Source organism: Homalodisca vitripennis, chromosome 2 (assembly GCF_021130785.1).
Source record: "Homalodisca vitripennis isolate AUS2020 chromosome 2, UT_GWSS_2.1, whole genome shotgun sequence".
In the NCBI taxonomy this organism is placed as follows: Eukaryota; Metazoa; Arthropoda; class Insecta; order Hemiptera; family Cicadellidae; genus Homalodisca; species Homalodisca vitripennis.
This window is the reverse complement of record NC_060208.1, coordinates 132,400,572-132,415,139: the sequence shown is the minus strand read 5'-3', so window position 1 is coordinate 132,415,139 and position 14,568 is coordinate 132,400,572. Positions and strand designations below refer to the sequence as shown.

General features: G+C 33.5%; 2 protein-coding genes across 6 annotated transcripts in view; one reads left to right on the top strand and one right to left on the bottom strand.

Moving 5' to 3' along the window:
- The window catches only part of LOC124354751 (SEC14 cytosolic factor-like), a 39,811-nt gene extending 37,879 nt beyond the window's left edge, over nt 1–1,932 (top strand). For all 5 annotated transcript variants that reach the window (XM_046805432.1, XM_046805430.1, XM_046805433.1 and 2 more), the window contains 2 exons: nt 715–817; nt 1,775–1,932. In XM_046805432.1, coding sequence (XP_046661388.1) covers nt 715–817; nt 1,775–1,929 — 258 coding nt within the window. In that variant the 3' untranslated portion in view covers nt 1,930–1,932. The remainder of the gene's footprint in view (nt 1–714; nt 818–1,774) is intronic.
- The window catches only part of LOC124354747 (COBW domain-containing protein 1-like), a 225,382-nt gene that overhangs the window by 207,769 nt on the left and 3,045 nt on the right, over nt 1–14,568 (bottom strand). Inside the window, exons 2-5 of the mRNA XM_046805418.1 lie at nt 14,469–14,565; nt 12,347–12,438; nt 5,408–5,467; nt 2,390–2,427 (exon numbers count right to left, since the gene is read on the bottom strand). Of these exons, the coding sequence (XP_046661374.1) occupies nt 2,390–2,427; nt 5,408–5,467; nt 12,347–12,438; nt 14,469–14,565 (287 nt within the window). The remainder of the gene's footprint in view (nt 1–2,389; nt 2,428–5,407; nt 5,468–12,346; nt 12,439–14,468; nt 14,566–14,568) is intronic.

Genomic DNA, 14,568 nt, shown 5'->3' with positions numbered 1-14,568 from the left:
CTTATTTTAAATACTACATATCCACAGTAGTGGTGTTTAATTGCTACTACACTCGTACAGACAACTAAGAAATTATTATGAAAGCACATGGTGAAGTTTTACCTGCAGTTTATAACAAAATTTTGATGTTTTCTTGATTTTTCAATATTTTTGTGATTGTAGTTTTTTTATTTTCTATTTTGATTGTGGTACCGTTGGTATGGCAGGAATTATTTGTAGTAATGTTAAGAGTGTTTTATCAATTTTAGATTTGTCCAGATGGTTGTTGTGAGTTAGGCATTCAGCATCGTGTAACTTTTCTAAGAATAATGGCGATTGGAATGTGAACTCAATTTATTAAACACAATCTGACGTGACGAATCAGATTCTGGCAGCAGTAGTTGTAAATGTTGTTGATGAAATTAATCATGGTAGACAAGAATCACGCTACGAGTATGCTGTCTGGGATGCAGCTCTGTGTGTGGCAAATAAACCCAGCAGTACCATGTGATAGCACTGTTAAAAACTCAACACTTAAAGGGTTAATTTTTACTACAAAAATAAATTTTAACCATCTGTAGAGTTCATAAATGAAGTCAATTATTACAACTCAATCCTTTTTCATCTTTCCACAGAAGCTAGCTATCAAACTTTGATTGCTTTAATGTTTTAGATATTGCTTTTTCCAGATCAAATTTTTCCTGATCAAATTTTTCCTGATCAAATTTTTTCCAGATCCAAATTTTCCACAACTATGGTGACCTCTACAAATACATTCCTCAGAGAATCCTCCCCGCAGACTACGGAGGTGATGGTCTCACTGTTGAGGAATCGAGCAGTAAGTCTTTCCTAGATTTTGGATTAAAGTGGATTTGTTTCAGCCTTTGGATACCATGCAGCAATAAAATTCTACTGAATATCTTATGTGAAATGTGGCAAAGAATATGAAATATGTGCTAATTCACTCAGTCTCTATGTAAATAATATATGAGAATGACAGAAAAGTCTTAAGTATTTAATCCATTAATGATGGGCTGGTCTCTTTGAAGATCACCCAGAAGGCTGGGTTTGAAGCCTCCTTATCAATTTTTGGTTTGATATATTATGCTAGATTACTTACATGGAAATCATTAGTCAACAGTAAATCCAGTGACAGACATCATCTTAGATAAACTCTTTTATTAGAATCTGCCAGGAATTCCACTTTCTGTCAATGAATATTTTCATATATTTCCACCAAAATTATAGTTTGACTAAAAATAATATGTACGTTTTATTACTGAATTAACATAGGTTTTCTGTTTATTTACATTTATGTAATGTATGGTATATCTATAATAAAAAACATACTGGAAGTTTAGAGAATATTTCTATCCTGAAACCAGACAAAATGCAATAGTTAACGTTGTCTGGAATCCTTGATAAAAAGTACTTCTAACATCTACCAAAAAATGTTACATCACAAATTTTCATTAAGAGTAATACCTTTATGGAAGAATATTATTCTACATTTATTTCACAACTCTTCTCATTTACTTCATAGTGATCATGTTTCATAGACAAGATGTTCCAAACTTAGTTCAAATACTAGATATTTTTTAACCATAATTATAAAAAAAAAATAAAATCTAATTTATAAAATAATATGAAATATGTGCTCTTAGACAACAGAGTTCTATGTTTTTATTTGTTTTTAGAAGCTTAGCAGAACATCATTAACTTAATCTGATACTCTATGCCTGAGGAAGGTAAACAAACGACTGATGAATCAAAACTGTTTTATGTATGTTGACAGGAGCTTGGCAGAAAACAATTGAGTCAGTCCGAGAATCTGTTATTGAGGAAGGCAAACGAATGACAGACGAATCAAAACGACCAAGTGATTCTGTTAATGACTGTGGCCAAATATTCGGTGTTAATGGAACTTTTATCAAATTAAACATTGACTGAACATCTGTGTTAAATGTTATTGTATCATTATATTACTTCTTAGTATCATAATTAAGATTAGTTGTCCTGATACATTAGAAATGACTAGCAAGTTGATCTTAACCTGTTTATTGCTCAACTTCTATTTAACACTTTCTCCCCAATATGATTCACCGGTGTGTCAAACAAAAATAATTTTCTAACATCCCTTAAATACACATAACGTAGCTATGTGGAAGGGATAATTAAATAAATTAAATTTTTATACCCTGAATATTATCTAGTTACAGCCAATACGTGGGCTTACAATAACAGTACATCATTGAAATTATAGAGAGCAAACAAATTTTAACTGTTTAAGTCAAGTCTTGATGAAAAAATTCACCAATTGAATTGAATATAAAGATTTAGACACAATTAATTACCAACAAGCCAATTACTTTTCAATAAATTTAAATAATTAATTCAGAGTTTTACTTACTGAGAGCCCATGTTTGCAGTCTATGACAGTTATTATCCCTGTAACATATATTATTGATCTGTACAACTTTCATGACAATTATAAGCCTAATCTTGGGGAAAAAAGTATAGGTACCCAAGTTTAAAAATTAAGCACAAACTAACAGGAGTTTAATTAAAACTTTGCTTGTTTATTTCTGTTATACACGTAAAGGGATTTTTAGACACAAATGGGACAGTGTTGCCTCGGCAGTCTGGCGGTTTATGTGTTTAAACGAGCAGGTACTGGCTACAGTAAATTTTTAAAATCTGCTCAGTTAAATCTGTGTTAAAAATACAAATTTTTATTAGTGGTTTACCAATTAATTAACTGTTAAATTAAATTAATTACCATAATTACCAACATAAATAATGATTTTAAGAACTCAATAATGAGATCAATGTTGATTTTTTTTACTGCCCGGACAAAAATAAAAGTTAACTTGATAAGTTATAAACAACTTTTTCATATAGTTTTATAATTCCAAAACTAAATATTTAAAGCTACCAAATTTATGCCTATACTGTACAAAATTTGGGTCTTAATCAGATTACAATTTTTCAAGTTATGAATTTCAAAGATGCAGTTTAGTTCAAAATAACCAAAAACCCTGTACTATTTATCGTTATATGAGTCTAAATGCAAACATAAAAAAACTAAATTTTAATGCAACTCCCATTACTGTAATTCCACTGGTTAGCTTGTGATTAACTTTCAAACTCAGCTACAGTGGAACCTTGTTAATTTGGAATAGCCGGGACCATATCCCGATCCGAGATAACAAAAGTTTTGGCTTTATGGAGATACCAGGAAAAATACGAATATAATCTGTAAACAATACAACAAAATATATTTATTATAAAGAAACGATATGTGAACACTATAAAATATGATACTATAAAAATAACACTCCACAAATTAAAGAATAACTGTTGTTTACTTCTAGAAAAAAATCTTGTTAGTTTTTTCATAAGCTGTGTCATTTACACACTGTGGGATCACGTGTTCACTTCAACATAAGTATCTCAGCCAGATGCATTTTTTATTGATGCTGAAAATAAATCATCAACAGAAATGAAAATAAATGTACAGCAGATGCTACTTCTATATGGATGAAAACAGCACGCTTTTTAATCTTTCTTCCTCTGAATGATTGCTGCATTCGTCATTTGTATTTGTACTGGCAGCAATAATTTGCTCATCAGTAGGTACGCTATATCCTCCATCATTATCAGCCTCCAATCAAATCTCCATATCATGCACAAGCCACCAACATGACAATCTCATCAGTATAACATCACAGGCCACATCACCATGACGAGGCAGTGGTGGGGGAAGACATACACATAATGTCAGATGACACTAGCTTACTCTGTTCTCTAATTTAGTCTTGTTTTGACTCATCATTGAGTGTCATATCTTTTATATCACAATAGATATATGCATTTCTCATTTAAAATTGCACAGAAGTTGTTACTTGACACTTTTTACCCGTCAAACAGGTACAAATTAAAAAATATTTGTTTCATAAACCGGTCCGGACTCAACAAGGTTCCACTGTATCTTCGATTTTTAGTCCAAGAGTGGTTTTCCTACTAGTTAGCAGGAAACTAAAATAAATTGTTGTGGATGAAAAAATAAAGTTACATTGTATCTACATATAAAAAAATCTAAAACTTTCTAATCTTCAACAACTTTTGTCTCCATATAAAACTAAATTTCTTAAAGAAAATGCTAATCGGTTCTTTGAAATTACAATGGTATTATTTTCTGATAGTATTTCTATTTCGTACTTTGAAATAGTGTAAGTTTTGTAAAATTAAAGGTATAAAATTATTCATAAAATACTTATTTAAGTTTCAGTTTATCACAATAGATTAGCCTGTATTCATATAATTGACACATATATTTTCAGATGAAGCAGAAGGTAAAGCATAATACTGATTGAACATAATTTCAGTATATTTCAAACTAGTTTTTCTTGAAACACGTGTAATATTTATGAAATAATATTAAAGTGCATTAATAATAGCAACAGTAAAAATTAAATAAATTGAAGAACTTAAAGTTATTTCATAAAAATACATAAAGAAATTAGGATATTTGCAGTAGTTGTTAGTATTTTAATAGTGATCTACATACCTACAGAATAACAATGTTTCTTGAAATTAAATACAAGTGAAAAAAACTACCATCTGCACCTCTAAGGCTCAGCTTTTATCTTAAGGCAAAATTTAAAACTGTGTTATAAATGGAACTCGATACAAATCTATAATTATTACACTAAAAAACTTATACTTTAGTTTCTAAATAGTAAGGAATTGTTTAAAATATGGTCATCTGTTAATACCAATGGTTTAATTTACATTCAGTATATATTTTCCCATAAAAATTCAATAGCAAAGTTTATTTTGATATGATAAAGTAATTAATAACAGAGTATCTTTCTCTAGACATGTTTTAGTTTGACTTGTAGATAGCATAATAAGATCTAAAGGTTTATTTTATAATGACAAATATATTTAGCTTTTTAGATATTAGAAAAAAGCACTTTAATTTACACTTCAAAAAATAATTAGCAATAAAGTAAAACTGGAGGAAATCAAATTATTACCTAACCAACGTGTTCGAAAGATACTTTAATTTTAATAGTGTATTACAAAAAGGCTGCAGAAAGAACCTAATGGCACTATATTTACTATCTGCACCTTTTGCACACATTCCATGATGGCAATAAACTGCAACGTAGTCGTCAAAGAGTTAATTAAAAAAGTATAATGAAGCAATTATAGCATCAGCATAGCATTAAAGGTATCGTCAAGTCTAATAAAGTCTCATGTTTCTAAAAAACTTATGGAGTTTACTATTTACAACTTACATATTACAAAACATACAGATTTTGAGAGCGTTTGCACCACTTATAGTTACAAACAATTTGTTTTTATATAAATTTGAATCCATCTCTGTCAGCCCACCCTTTGAGTAGATAATAATACTCACCATCCAGATAAATGTCACTTCCCAAATCTTCATCCAGCCAAAACATTGTAGCAATGGGACCTAAAGCAAAACAAAATATTCTACTGTATTAATACGTATTTCAATATTCTCATAATCTTTACACAGTTGGCAGTACTGCCTGGTGATAGACCGTAAGCTGTAATCATGGCTCTATTTTATATACTAAGATTTACCCTTTTAATTCAGTAATTCTTTTCAAATCAATAGATATCAAAGTGTTATAGTAGGGAAAATCTGTGTATTACAAGTTTGATATCATAGATCTACAATCTTGACATAACTTGCAAATTAGGCCTTTGATGAAAATACTTCAAATATTGTGACATCACATGCTGCAGTCCGTTTCTTCGGCTAAAGGAACTTCTGTGCTTCAAAATCTCAAAAATCTCAATGATAAAAATCTATTGAAAACAATTTACGACTGTTTAGTTGAATCTCACATCTCCTTCTCAATAATCCTATGGGCCATTTAATTAAAAATCAACCAAATTTTCATTTAGCAAAAAAGTTATTGGCTGTACTTTGAATTTATCGCCAATCACACATTGTAGGCCACTTTTCAGAAATTAAATATTTTAACTGTACATATTAGAAGCATCTATCCATATTAAATTGCACACTCCTGAATATAAAAACACAAACCACAACTATAACAATGATTTAAAAATACGCCATAGACTTAAACTTTACACAACATAAGATCTTAAGACAAAAAAAAAGAAAAAATCCATTGAAAATAATATCTCAAGAAACATTTGAGAAATTCAAAAGAGGATTGACAGACTTTTTTTAAACATTATAGTTTTTATTTATTGGTAGACTACTTGGAAAGCAGAACGCCTCCTCTAACACGATTGTACAGCGTTATACGATCCTGTAATGAGCATATTGACGACTCCAGTGCCTAGGGATCAATTAGAAGACGCACCAAGTACCAAATACTGTTATGTTGGCACCCAGTCAACAACTTATTGACAGGGTTCACAGAGTAACCACATCCATAAAAACATAATTATTTTTTCATTAATTGCATGTTAAATGCATCACTTGAGAATAGCTACATGAATTGTTTTAAAAGAAAATTAAATGATTCAAGAGGTAGTAGTGTACTACAAAAAACAATGACAACAATACTAATTAACTTTTACTATAGATGGGATCAGTGATGAGTTAAAACCATTTAGTTCATTGTGGATGTTAATTTTAGCTTTCTGTAAAATTAAAATTAATTAATAAAATTGTAAATATGTGCATGTAAAGCACTCAGAGAGTTCATTGACTCTGGAAGCTCCTAACGTCTAGAAGATTGTGGTCTTTGAGAGCTCTCTGAAATAAGAGCCTAGCTTCTGAGAGTTTTCTGCCACTGAGAGTTCTAGGTATCTGATAATTATAAGCCACTAGAAGCATCCTGCACTTAGAAGCTCCCAATCTCTGGCAGCAACTCCTGGTATCTTGAAGATTGCCACTTACTGTCTCTCATATTGGCTACTAACAAAAATCTGCTTGGTGTCATGTTTTGTTTACTATGAATCAAACTTAAAAAAAATAATTACAATCCAAAGAAATGTTACTGATCAACTTTAATAAAGCACACAGTTCGTGCTCACTGAAACTTGATACAATATTTCAACTTTGATACAGATATTGTATATTGATAAAAAAGCTTATATTCTCAGCTATTAGGTAATATTATATTCATTGCTAATACATTCTTTTCCAAAGAGTAATTACTTTGAACAAATATTGGAATTCAGTTAATAACAAGTTATTAGTAATTATAAAGTACCAACAAAGCTTATACACATTTTCATACATTTTTTGTTTTGCAAGACATTTAAAATAATTTATAATTTTGCTATACATGTATTGGTTCTTAACACTGGTCTTCTACACAATGATAACCCAAGTTCTTGGCTTGTTTAGATTTAAACCACAATAGTGTTCCAGTATATTGTCAGAGAATTTTAATTGAGACATTTTCCAAATAACGGGGTTAGGTTTGGCTTCACCCAACCTATCAGTATGTTCGAGTGATGTCTCCTGCATTACATCTGTAGACACCTTCAATGCTAAAATACTTTATTTAAATGCTCAGTCATTGATGGACAAACGTGACATGCTTGAGATTGTTTTGGCGGAATCTTGCTTTATTGGACTCTGTGTCAGTGAACACTGGTGCTCGGAGCTAACTTCTGATATGGTTAACATCCAAGACTTTGTGCCAGCTAGCATGTACTGCCGATCAATAGTCAACCGGGGTGGCTCGGGTTGTACTTCTGAGGCAGGGAATCAAGTTCACTGTTGTAGATGTTGATGAATTTTGCAGTGAGATGAACATTGAAGTGGCAGCAGTTATGTTAACGGGAGTATAAAAATTATCTTACTTGCACTCTATAGGACCTCCTGGGGGGAATATGGACACTTTTATGAGTCTCTTTGAACGATTGTTTGATCACCTGATTAAGTTTAAATGTTTTATTATATGTTGTGGTGATTTCAATATTAATTTTTTGAATGTAAACTCTTCCAATGTTCGTGGTTTGAAAGACATTCTAAGATCAGTGGACTGTAAATTGACTATAAATACTCCCACAAGAGGCAATGCTTGCCTAGACAATATTGTGACTAATCGGGATGATAATTACTTTCAAGTTAAGGTCTTAAATGAGTGTCTGTCCGACCACAACATGATTGAAATTTCTTTCGTTTCCTGAACCCCAGACTAAGAAGAATTGTCAAGGAGAAGCAAATTCGAGGTGAGATGTTTAGCTCCTAGCAATATTGAAAACTTAATCTCTCATCTGACATTGATTGATTGGCCAACCATTCTTGCAGTAAATAACAAGGAAACAATATTATTTGACATTTTTTTGGACAGATTTGTAACTATTTTTGATCTATGTTGCCCTGTTAAAACAAAAAAAATCTTAAAATCGTTAGCAACTCTAAGTTGAAAAGCGTGTTAAACTCAACTGGTATACCGACCATTTAAGGGATCTAAAGAGAAACATCTAATGGCAATTTATACAGTTTACTGTCATACCAAGTCTGAACCTTCACGAAGGGCCTACGTCGGTGAAAGAAACAAGTATAAAAATGAACTGAAGAAGGCAAAGCTTAAAGCAAATGAGAGGTTAATCAGCTCTGCGTCTAATCCTTGTAAAACTGCATGGTCCATTATTGCTGCAGTAAGGAGCCCTACCCCTCCATCCAGTTCCCAGATATTTCGCCGGAGGCTTTCTCCGACTTCTTCGTTGAGACAGTGAAAGAGGTACGACAAAGCATATCTCCCCAGTAACGTGTCTGCTGAGGATCTCCTGGTCAAGCTCCACGTACTCCTAACACCTTTAAATGGAAGCCAGTGTCTTGTGATGAAGGTTTTGCAAAGTGGTGAAAGATATGAAATCTTCAAATAGTAAAGATATCTATGGCCTGTCTAGTGTTCTTTTAAAGAGAATCTGTTTCTCTATCATATTGCCTCTCACCTGGTGTATAAAATCAGTGCCTGTGTATTGGTTGTTTTCCCAAAATCTTTAAAAACATCTAAAACTGTGCCTATCTATAAGAAGGGTCCCAAAGATTTACCTGGTTCCTATAGACCGATCTCTGTGGTACCCGTTTTTTCAAAAATTTTGGAATTCATCATGAATGATCAACTCGGTAAATACTTTGAATGTTTCAAACCTTTTTCAAAACTCTCAATTCGGCTTTCGAGCAGGAAGAAGTACTTTGGATGCGGTCGGAGCTTTGGTGAGATCGATTTTTCGATGGTTTTGAATCTAAAGCTGCCACCCTTGGCGACTCTTTTCGATCTTACCAGGGCTTTTGATTGTGTCCCGAGAGAAATCCTGCTCTCTCAAATTATCTTTTTATGGCATAAAACAACCTGAAATTGGCGCTTTTAAAATCATACCTGGCTGAGCGTGGGCAGAGAGTTTGTGTTGGTGGTGTTCATTCTGCCTATCGCTCGGTCGAGTTTGGCGTTGCCGCAGGGATCGGTACTCGGACCCTTGTTATTCTTAATTGTTATTAATGATCTCCCTTGTAATGTTAAGGCCAACGCCATTCTGTATGCTGATGATTCTACTCTGTTTAGCTCTGACAAAAATACCATTAACTTATGTAAGTTTATTGACGAGGCTTTTGCACTCGAGGCTAGGACATGGTTTTCAGGCTAATGAACTTGCTCTGAAATGAATGTAAGACACAACAAATATTATTTGCACTACAACCCGATCAGTGCACTTTTTTACCTAAATGTCAAACTGTTGGGAATTGCTTAGATAGTAAACTAACATGGTCAGATCACATTAGCCAAGTTTGTTCTAGATTATCTAGAGTTGTATTTTTGTTAAGACAGCTAAAACACTTTGTACCTAAAGAATACTTAAAAAAACTCTTATTTTGCCTTTTTTAACAGCATACTCTTATACGGCTTACTTTTTTGGGGAAACGGAGTTGGAATTGATAGAGTTCTTCTTCTAATACAAAAGAAAGCAATTAGGATTTTAACAAACTCAGTACAGAAGTGCTAGTTGTAGACCTTTATTTATACAAGAATCCATTCTTACAGTAATAAATCTTTATATATACACCTGTCTTGTTTATGTTAAGAAGAATTCAAATGATTCTTGTCCATAGGAGTGATGTGCACTCTCACAATACTAGAAATAGGCATTTACTAGACAAAGATTACTGTAGATTAAGCAAAACTCAAAAGAACTTTGGTTATTATCCATTACCTTTTTTAATAAACTCGGTCGTCGTATGGCAAATTCTGTAGACTTAAAGAAATTCAAACAGGTTATTTCCATTTGGCTTGTAAAAAACCCTTTTCTATTCAATCAATGAGTACCTGACTTGTAAAAATGTAGATTGTAGTTTTTAACTTAAGAAAGTCCAACATTTTTATTTATCTACTAAATTTTATCTCGTTGATTCTATCTTGTTGATTTTGTCTTGTTAAATTTTATATTTTTAGGATTTTATCTTGTTATCAATTTTATAGATTTTTTATATTTTTTGTTATTGACTTGTTGATTATTTGTTTTCTTGTTGACTCAACATTGTTGGTGTTTAGTTTATAAGTTACTCTAGTATATAATATTATGCTGACTGATTAATTGTAAGATGACTGTGTCCATTGCTCACAAGGCCTAAAGACATGAAATAAATTCAATCAATTCAAATTCAATTCAATTCAAATTCAATTCAATTCAAAAATAAATTCAATTCAATTCAAAATTCAATTCAATAGATGTGTTTTTAATTTAAATGGTTTATAACTCTGACATTTTTAGAGTACCTATTCACACCTACACATATAGTTCTAAAATATTTATTTGCACATTTGTATACATACAAACCAAATAAACAAAATATACTCAGTTATAACAATTTGAGTACGAATATCTATTTTTACAAATTTCCACAAAAATTTACTTTTTACATACTTGTTTTATTTTAATTTATACATAATTACACAACTAATGTATACTTTATACTGGGTGGCGCAAAAAGGATGGTCGGATTTTAAATAACTATAACTCCATCAGTTTTACAAATTAATTTTATTCAATTACGTAACTAAATGCTCCCAGGCACCCAATTACAAGAAATAACCTCCAAAATTCATGTACGGAAAATAACTTCCGGAAGATGGTGTCCTTCCTCGGTGATGCATTCCACAAGTCTTTCCTTGAAATTTTCCATCACTTTCACTACAGTTTCTTCTTGAATTGCCATAATTTCCGCACTAATTGCCTCCTTCAGATCAATTAAGTTTCGGGGCTTGTTTACGTAGACTTTTGACTTTAGGTATCATCAAAGAAAAAAATCACAGGCTGAGAGGTCAGGTGATCTAGCGGGCCAGTGGACATCTCCAAAACGCGAGATGATGTGGTGGGGGAACATCCGCCTTAAGACACACATGGAGTCATTGGCTGTGTGGGCCGTGGCCCCGTCCTGTTGAAACCAAATTCGATCTCGATTTACACGTAACTCTCGCAGTTTCGGCCCCAAAAAGCTACGTAGCATGTTAACGTAACGTTCCGAGTTCACAGTGACTGTAGCGTTGTTCTCCTCAAAAAAATAAGGACCAACAATCCCCAATTTTGACATTCCACACCAGACTGTTACTTTAGCACTATGAAGAGGCTTTTGGTGCAATTCTCTGGGATTAGTTGCTGCCCAATACCTACAGTTTTGTTTGTTGACATAGCCGTCTAAATGGAAATGGGCTTCATCTGACATTAAAAGCACAACATCATTATTAGAGTACAAAATGTCCAACATTGTTTCACAAAATCGTCTTCGGTGCTCAAAATCACGATCATAGAGCTTTTGCGTGATCATAATTTTGTATGGGTGAAACTGTAACTCACGGCTTAAAATGCGCTGCAACGAACGACGGCTGAGGCCCAAAGTTTGAGCACGACGCCTGGTGGAACGACGCGGACTGTGAAGCACTGACGCTCTAACATTCTCAATGTTCTGTGGAGTAACTGCCGTACGTGGACGCCCAGTAGATTTACCACTCATGACAGACCCTGTTGTCCGGAATGCAGTCACCCAACGTGATATGGATCTGCGATCTGGAATGGGTTCATCACGCGCTACACCAAAACGTTGTCGAAACAATCGTTGCACGGTAATAAAAGATTCATTATTTCTGAAAAACTGTTCCACAGCAAAAACACGATGCTCGACCGTCCACTGCGCCATCTCGTGGCAAACTGGGTGTAATGGCCGACTTGCAGATGGCCGGCAGTGGTCCCGCCTCCTCACCTTCCACTGGTACTACGCAGTTCAAATCCGACCATCCTTTTTGCGCCACCCAGTATTAACTATTTCACTATTCTAATAATTTCATTAACAATATTATGTACAACTTGTATTATCTCTTAGTATGAAACCAACCTGGATCAGCGAGGCCTGTTGTTTCTAGAAGAATGTAGTCAAACTTTCCTCTTTTGGCCATCAGATTCTCAATTGCCTTAATTCCATTATCCCTGAAATTTCAATTGTGATTTTATTTTTACTTAAACAAACAAGATAATGTTTCTTTCTTATTATTTGAATAACTGACTACTAACATTTGAAATTAGCTTTGAGTTTGAAAGAAAGTGAAATAAATAGAATGGGGGACCAACGGCTTAAAGGTGAATACCGAACCACCACCAAAAACTTACAAGTTAAGCTTGCAGAGTTAAGCTTACAAGTTATGCTTAAGGTGGCATTGGTCGGTCATTAAAACACAATAGCTTGACACAACAACCAATAAAAAATACTGCAAACTTTTAATTGAAAAGTATACTGTTATAATGAAACAATCATTCTATATTTACTTATAATTATTGCTCTAATGTAACGGAGTATTGATCCAAGGAGTTCCAATTTTATAGTATAAAACCTCATCTTTCAATTGGTATTGAAATAAAAGCCTTTCTCACTCAATCAGTAAAAAATGTAACCAAGCCAAAAATGTGATATGAGACAACATGATTCCAATCCTGAAATGTATCTGTGATCACTCCAGTCCATGTGATAGAAGGTGAAGTCACCAACCAACAACATAATGTAATCAGTATACATAGAGGATTCATCAATAGTGTTATTGAAATCAGGTTGATCAGAAGCTGGGTAATTAGAAGGAATTTAAACACTAACAATAAGAATGTAATGAGATGGCACTGTGCAGGAACAAACACTCGATATTACTGGAAGTTGTAGTTCAATTGTAGCTTGGTATGGTGTCAAGTATCACATTCAGGACACGATCACCACTAGATTTTGTGCTGGTTGCCCCAAATTTATCACATTGGAACCATCAAATTAGAGTTCAGAATGGCTTTTATATAGGTTGGTTTTAGCTGAGACTTTAATAACATATCACAAAACAGAATCAAAAAAGTTTAATTTACTTCTGAATATGTTGATTTTTGAAAATAAGTTAAAATTCAGTGAAACACCATTTGATAATTTTATTTTTTAATAGTCTTAAAAATGAACATTTTTAAGATACAAGGGCAGATCAAAAAGTTTTGCAACTAAGGTATAAAGGAAACAACCCTGGCTTATCTATTAGCCTGATTCCTTATCTTATCTCTCTAAGAAAGTGCATTCCTAATATCACCTTTAGTTCAATCTGAGTTCTGCAGCCGCTCAACAAACATACAAGATTCCAGTGAGTTTAAATCTGAATACTGCAGTGTAATTGATTTTTATGTAAAGAGGGGAGTTCCACGAAGAAAATTTACAATAGAATGGTGAATGTGTACAATGATAAATGTCCTTTTTCTACAATATCTTGGTGGTTCAATGAGTTTGAGCGTAGACACGTAACCATGAAAGACGACTCACGGTCAAGGAGACCTTCCACCTCGACTGATCCAGATCATGTTGCCCATGCTAAAACCCTCACTTTGGAAAATCAGCTAATGAAGGTCTCTGAAGTTGCTATTCACGTGCATTCACGATAATTCATTATGTTCTGGGCATGTTCAAAGTCTCAGCTCAGATGGGTTCCTTGAAACCTTTCTATTCATCATCGTGTAACTTTCTCTTGGTAGTTTTTGTGCCTCTATGAAAATGACCCAGAAGACTTGATGGCCCAACTAGTGACTGGGGATGAAACATGACTTTACCAATGGAATCCTGAAATCAAGCAGTAGTTCATGGCAGTGGCGGCGGTGTAAGGGATCTCCACCATCTAGGAAGTTCAGAAAAGTGATGGCCACAGTTTTCTGGGATTCCAAGGGTATACTGATTATTGATTACATTGACAACAGGACAACAACAACAGGGTAATATTATGACGAACTACACCGGAATTTAGGACAAGCCATATTGGAAAAGAGATGAAGGATGATCAGCAAAGGTATTCTCTGCTGCACGTCAACGCTCCAATGGTTTTGAGCAGTTCAACCACCTCTAACCACTCACAGCTTAGAAACTTGAAGATCTTAATCAATTTGGCACCTGTAATATGAATAACATTAACCCATTGAAATAATGCAACAAGATATAGAAGTCAACTCACTTCACAGAACAGCAAAGGCACCCATTTCGCAGCTCAAGCCATTCTTCATAGAGTTCACCCTCTTGTCCAATTGAAACACTTTTTTCCAAAGCACTTCCTG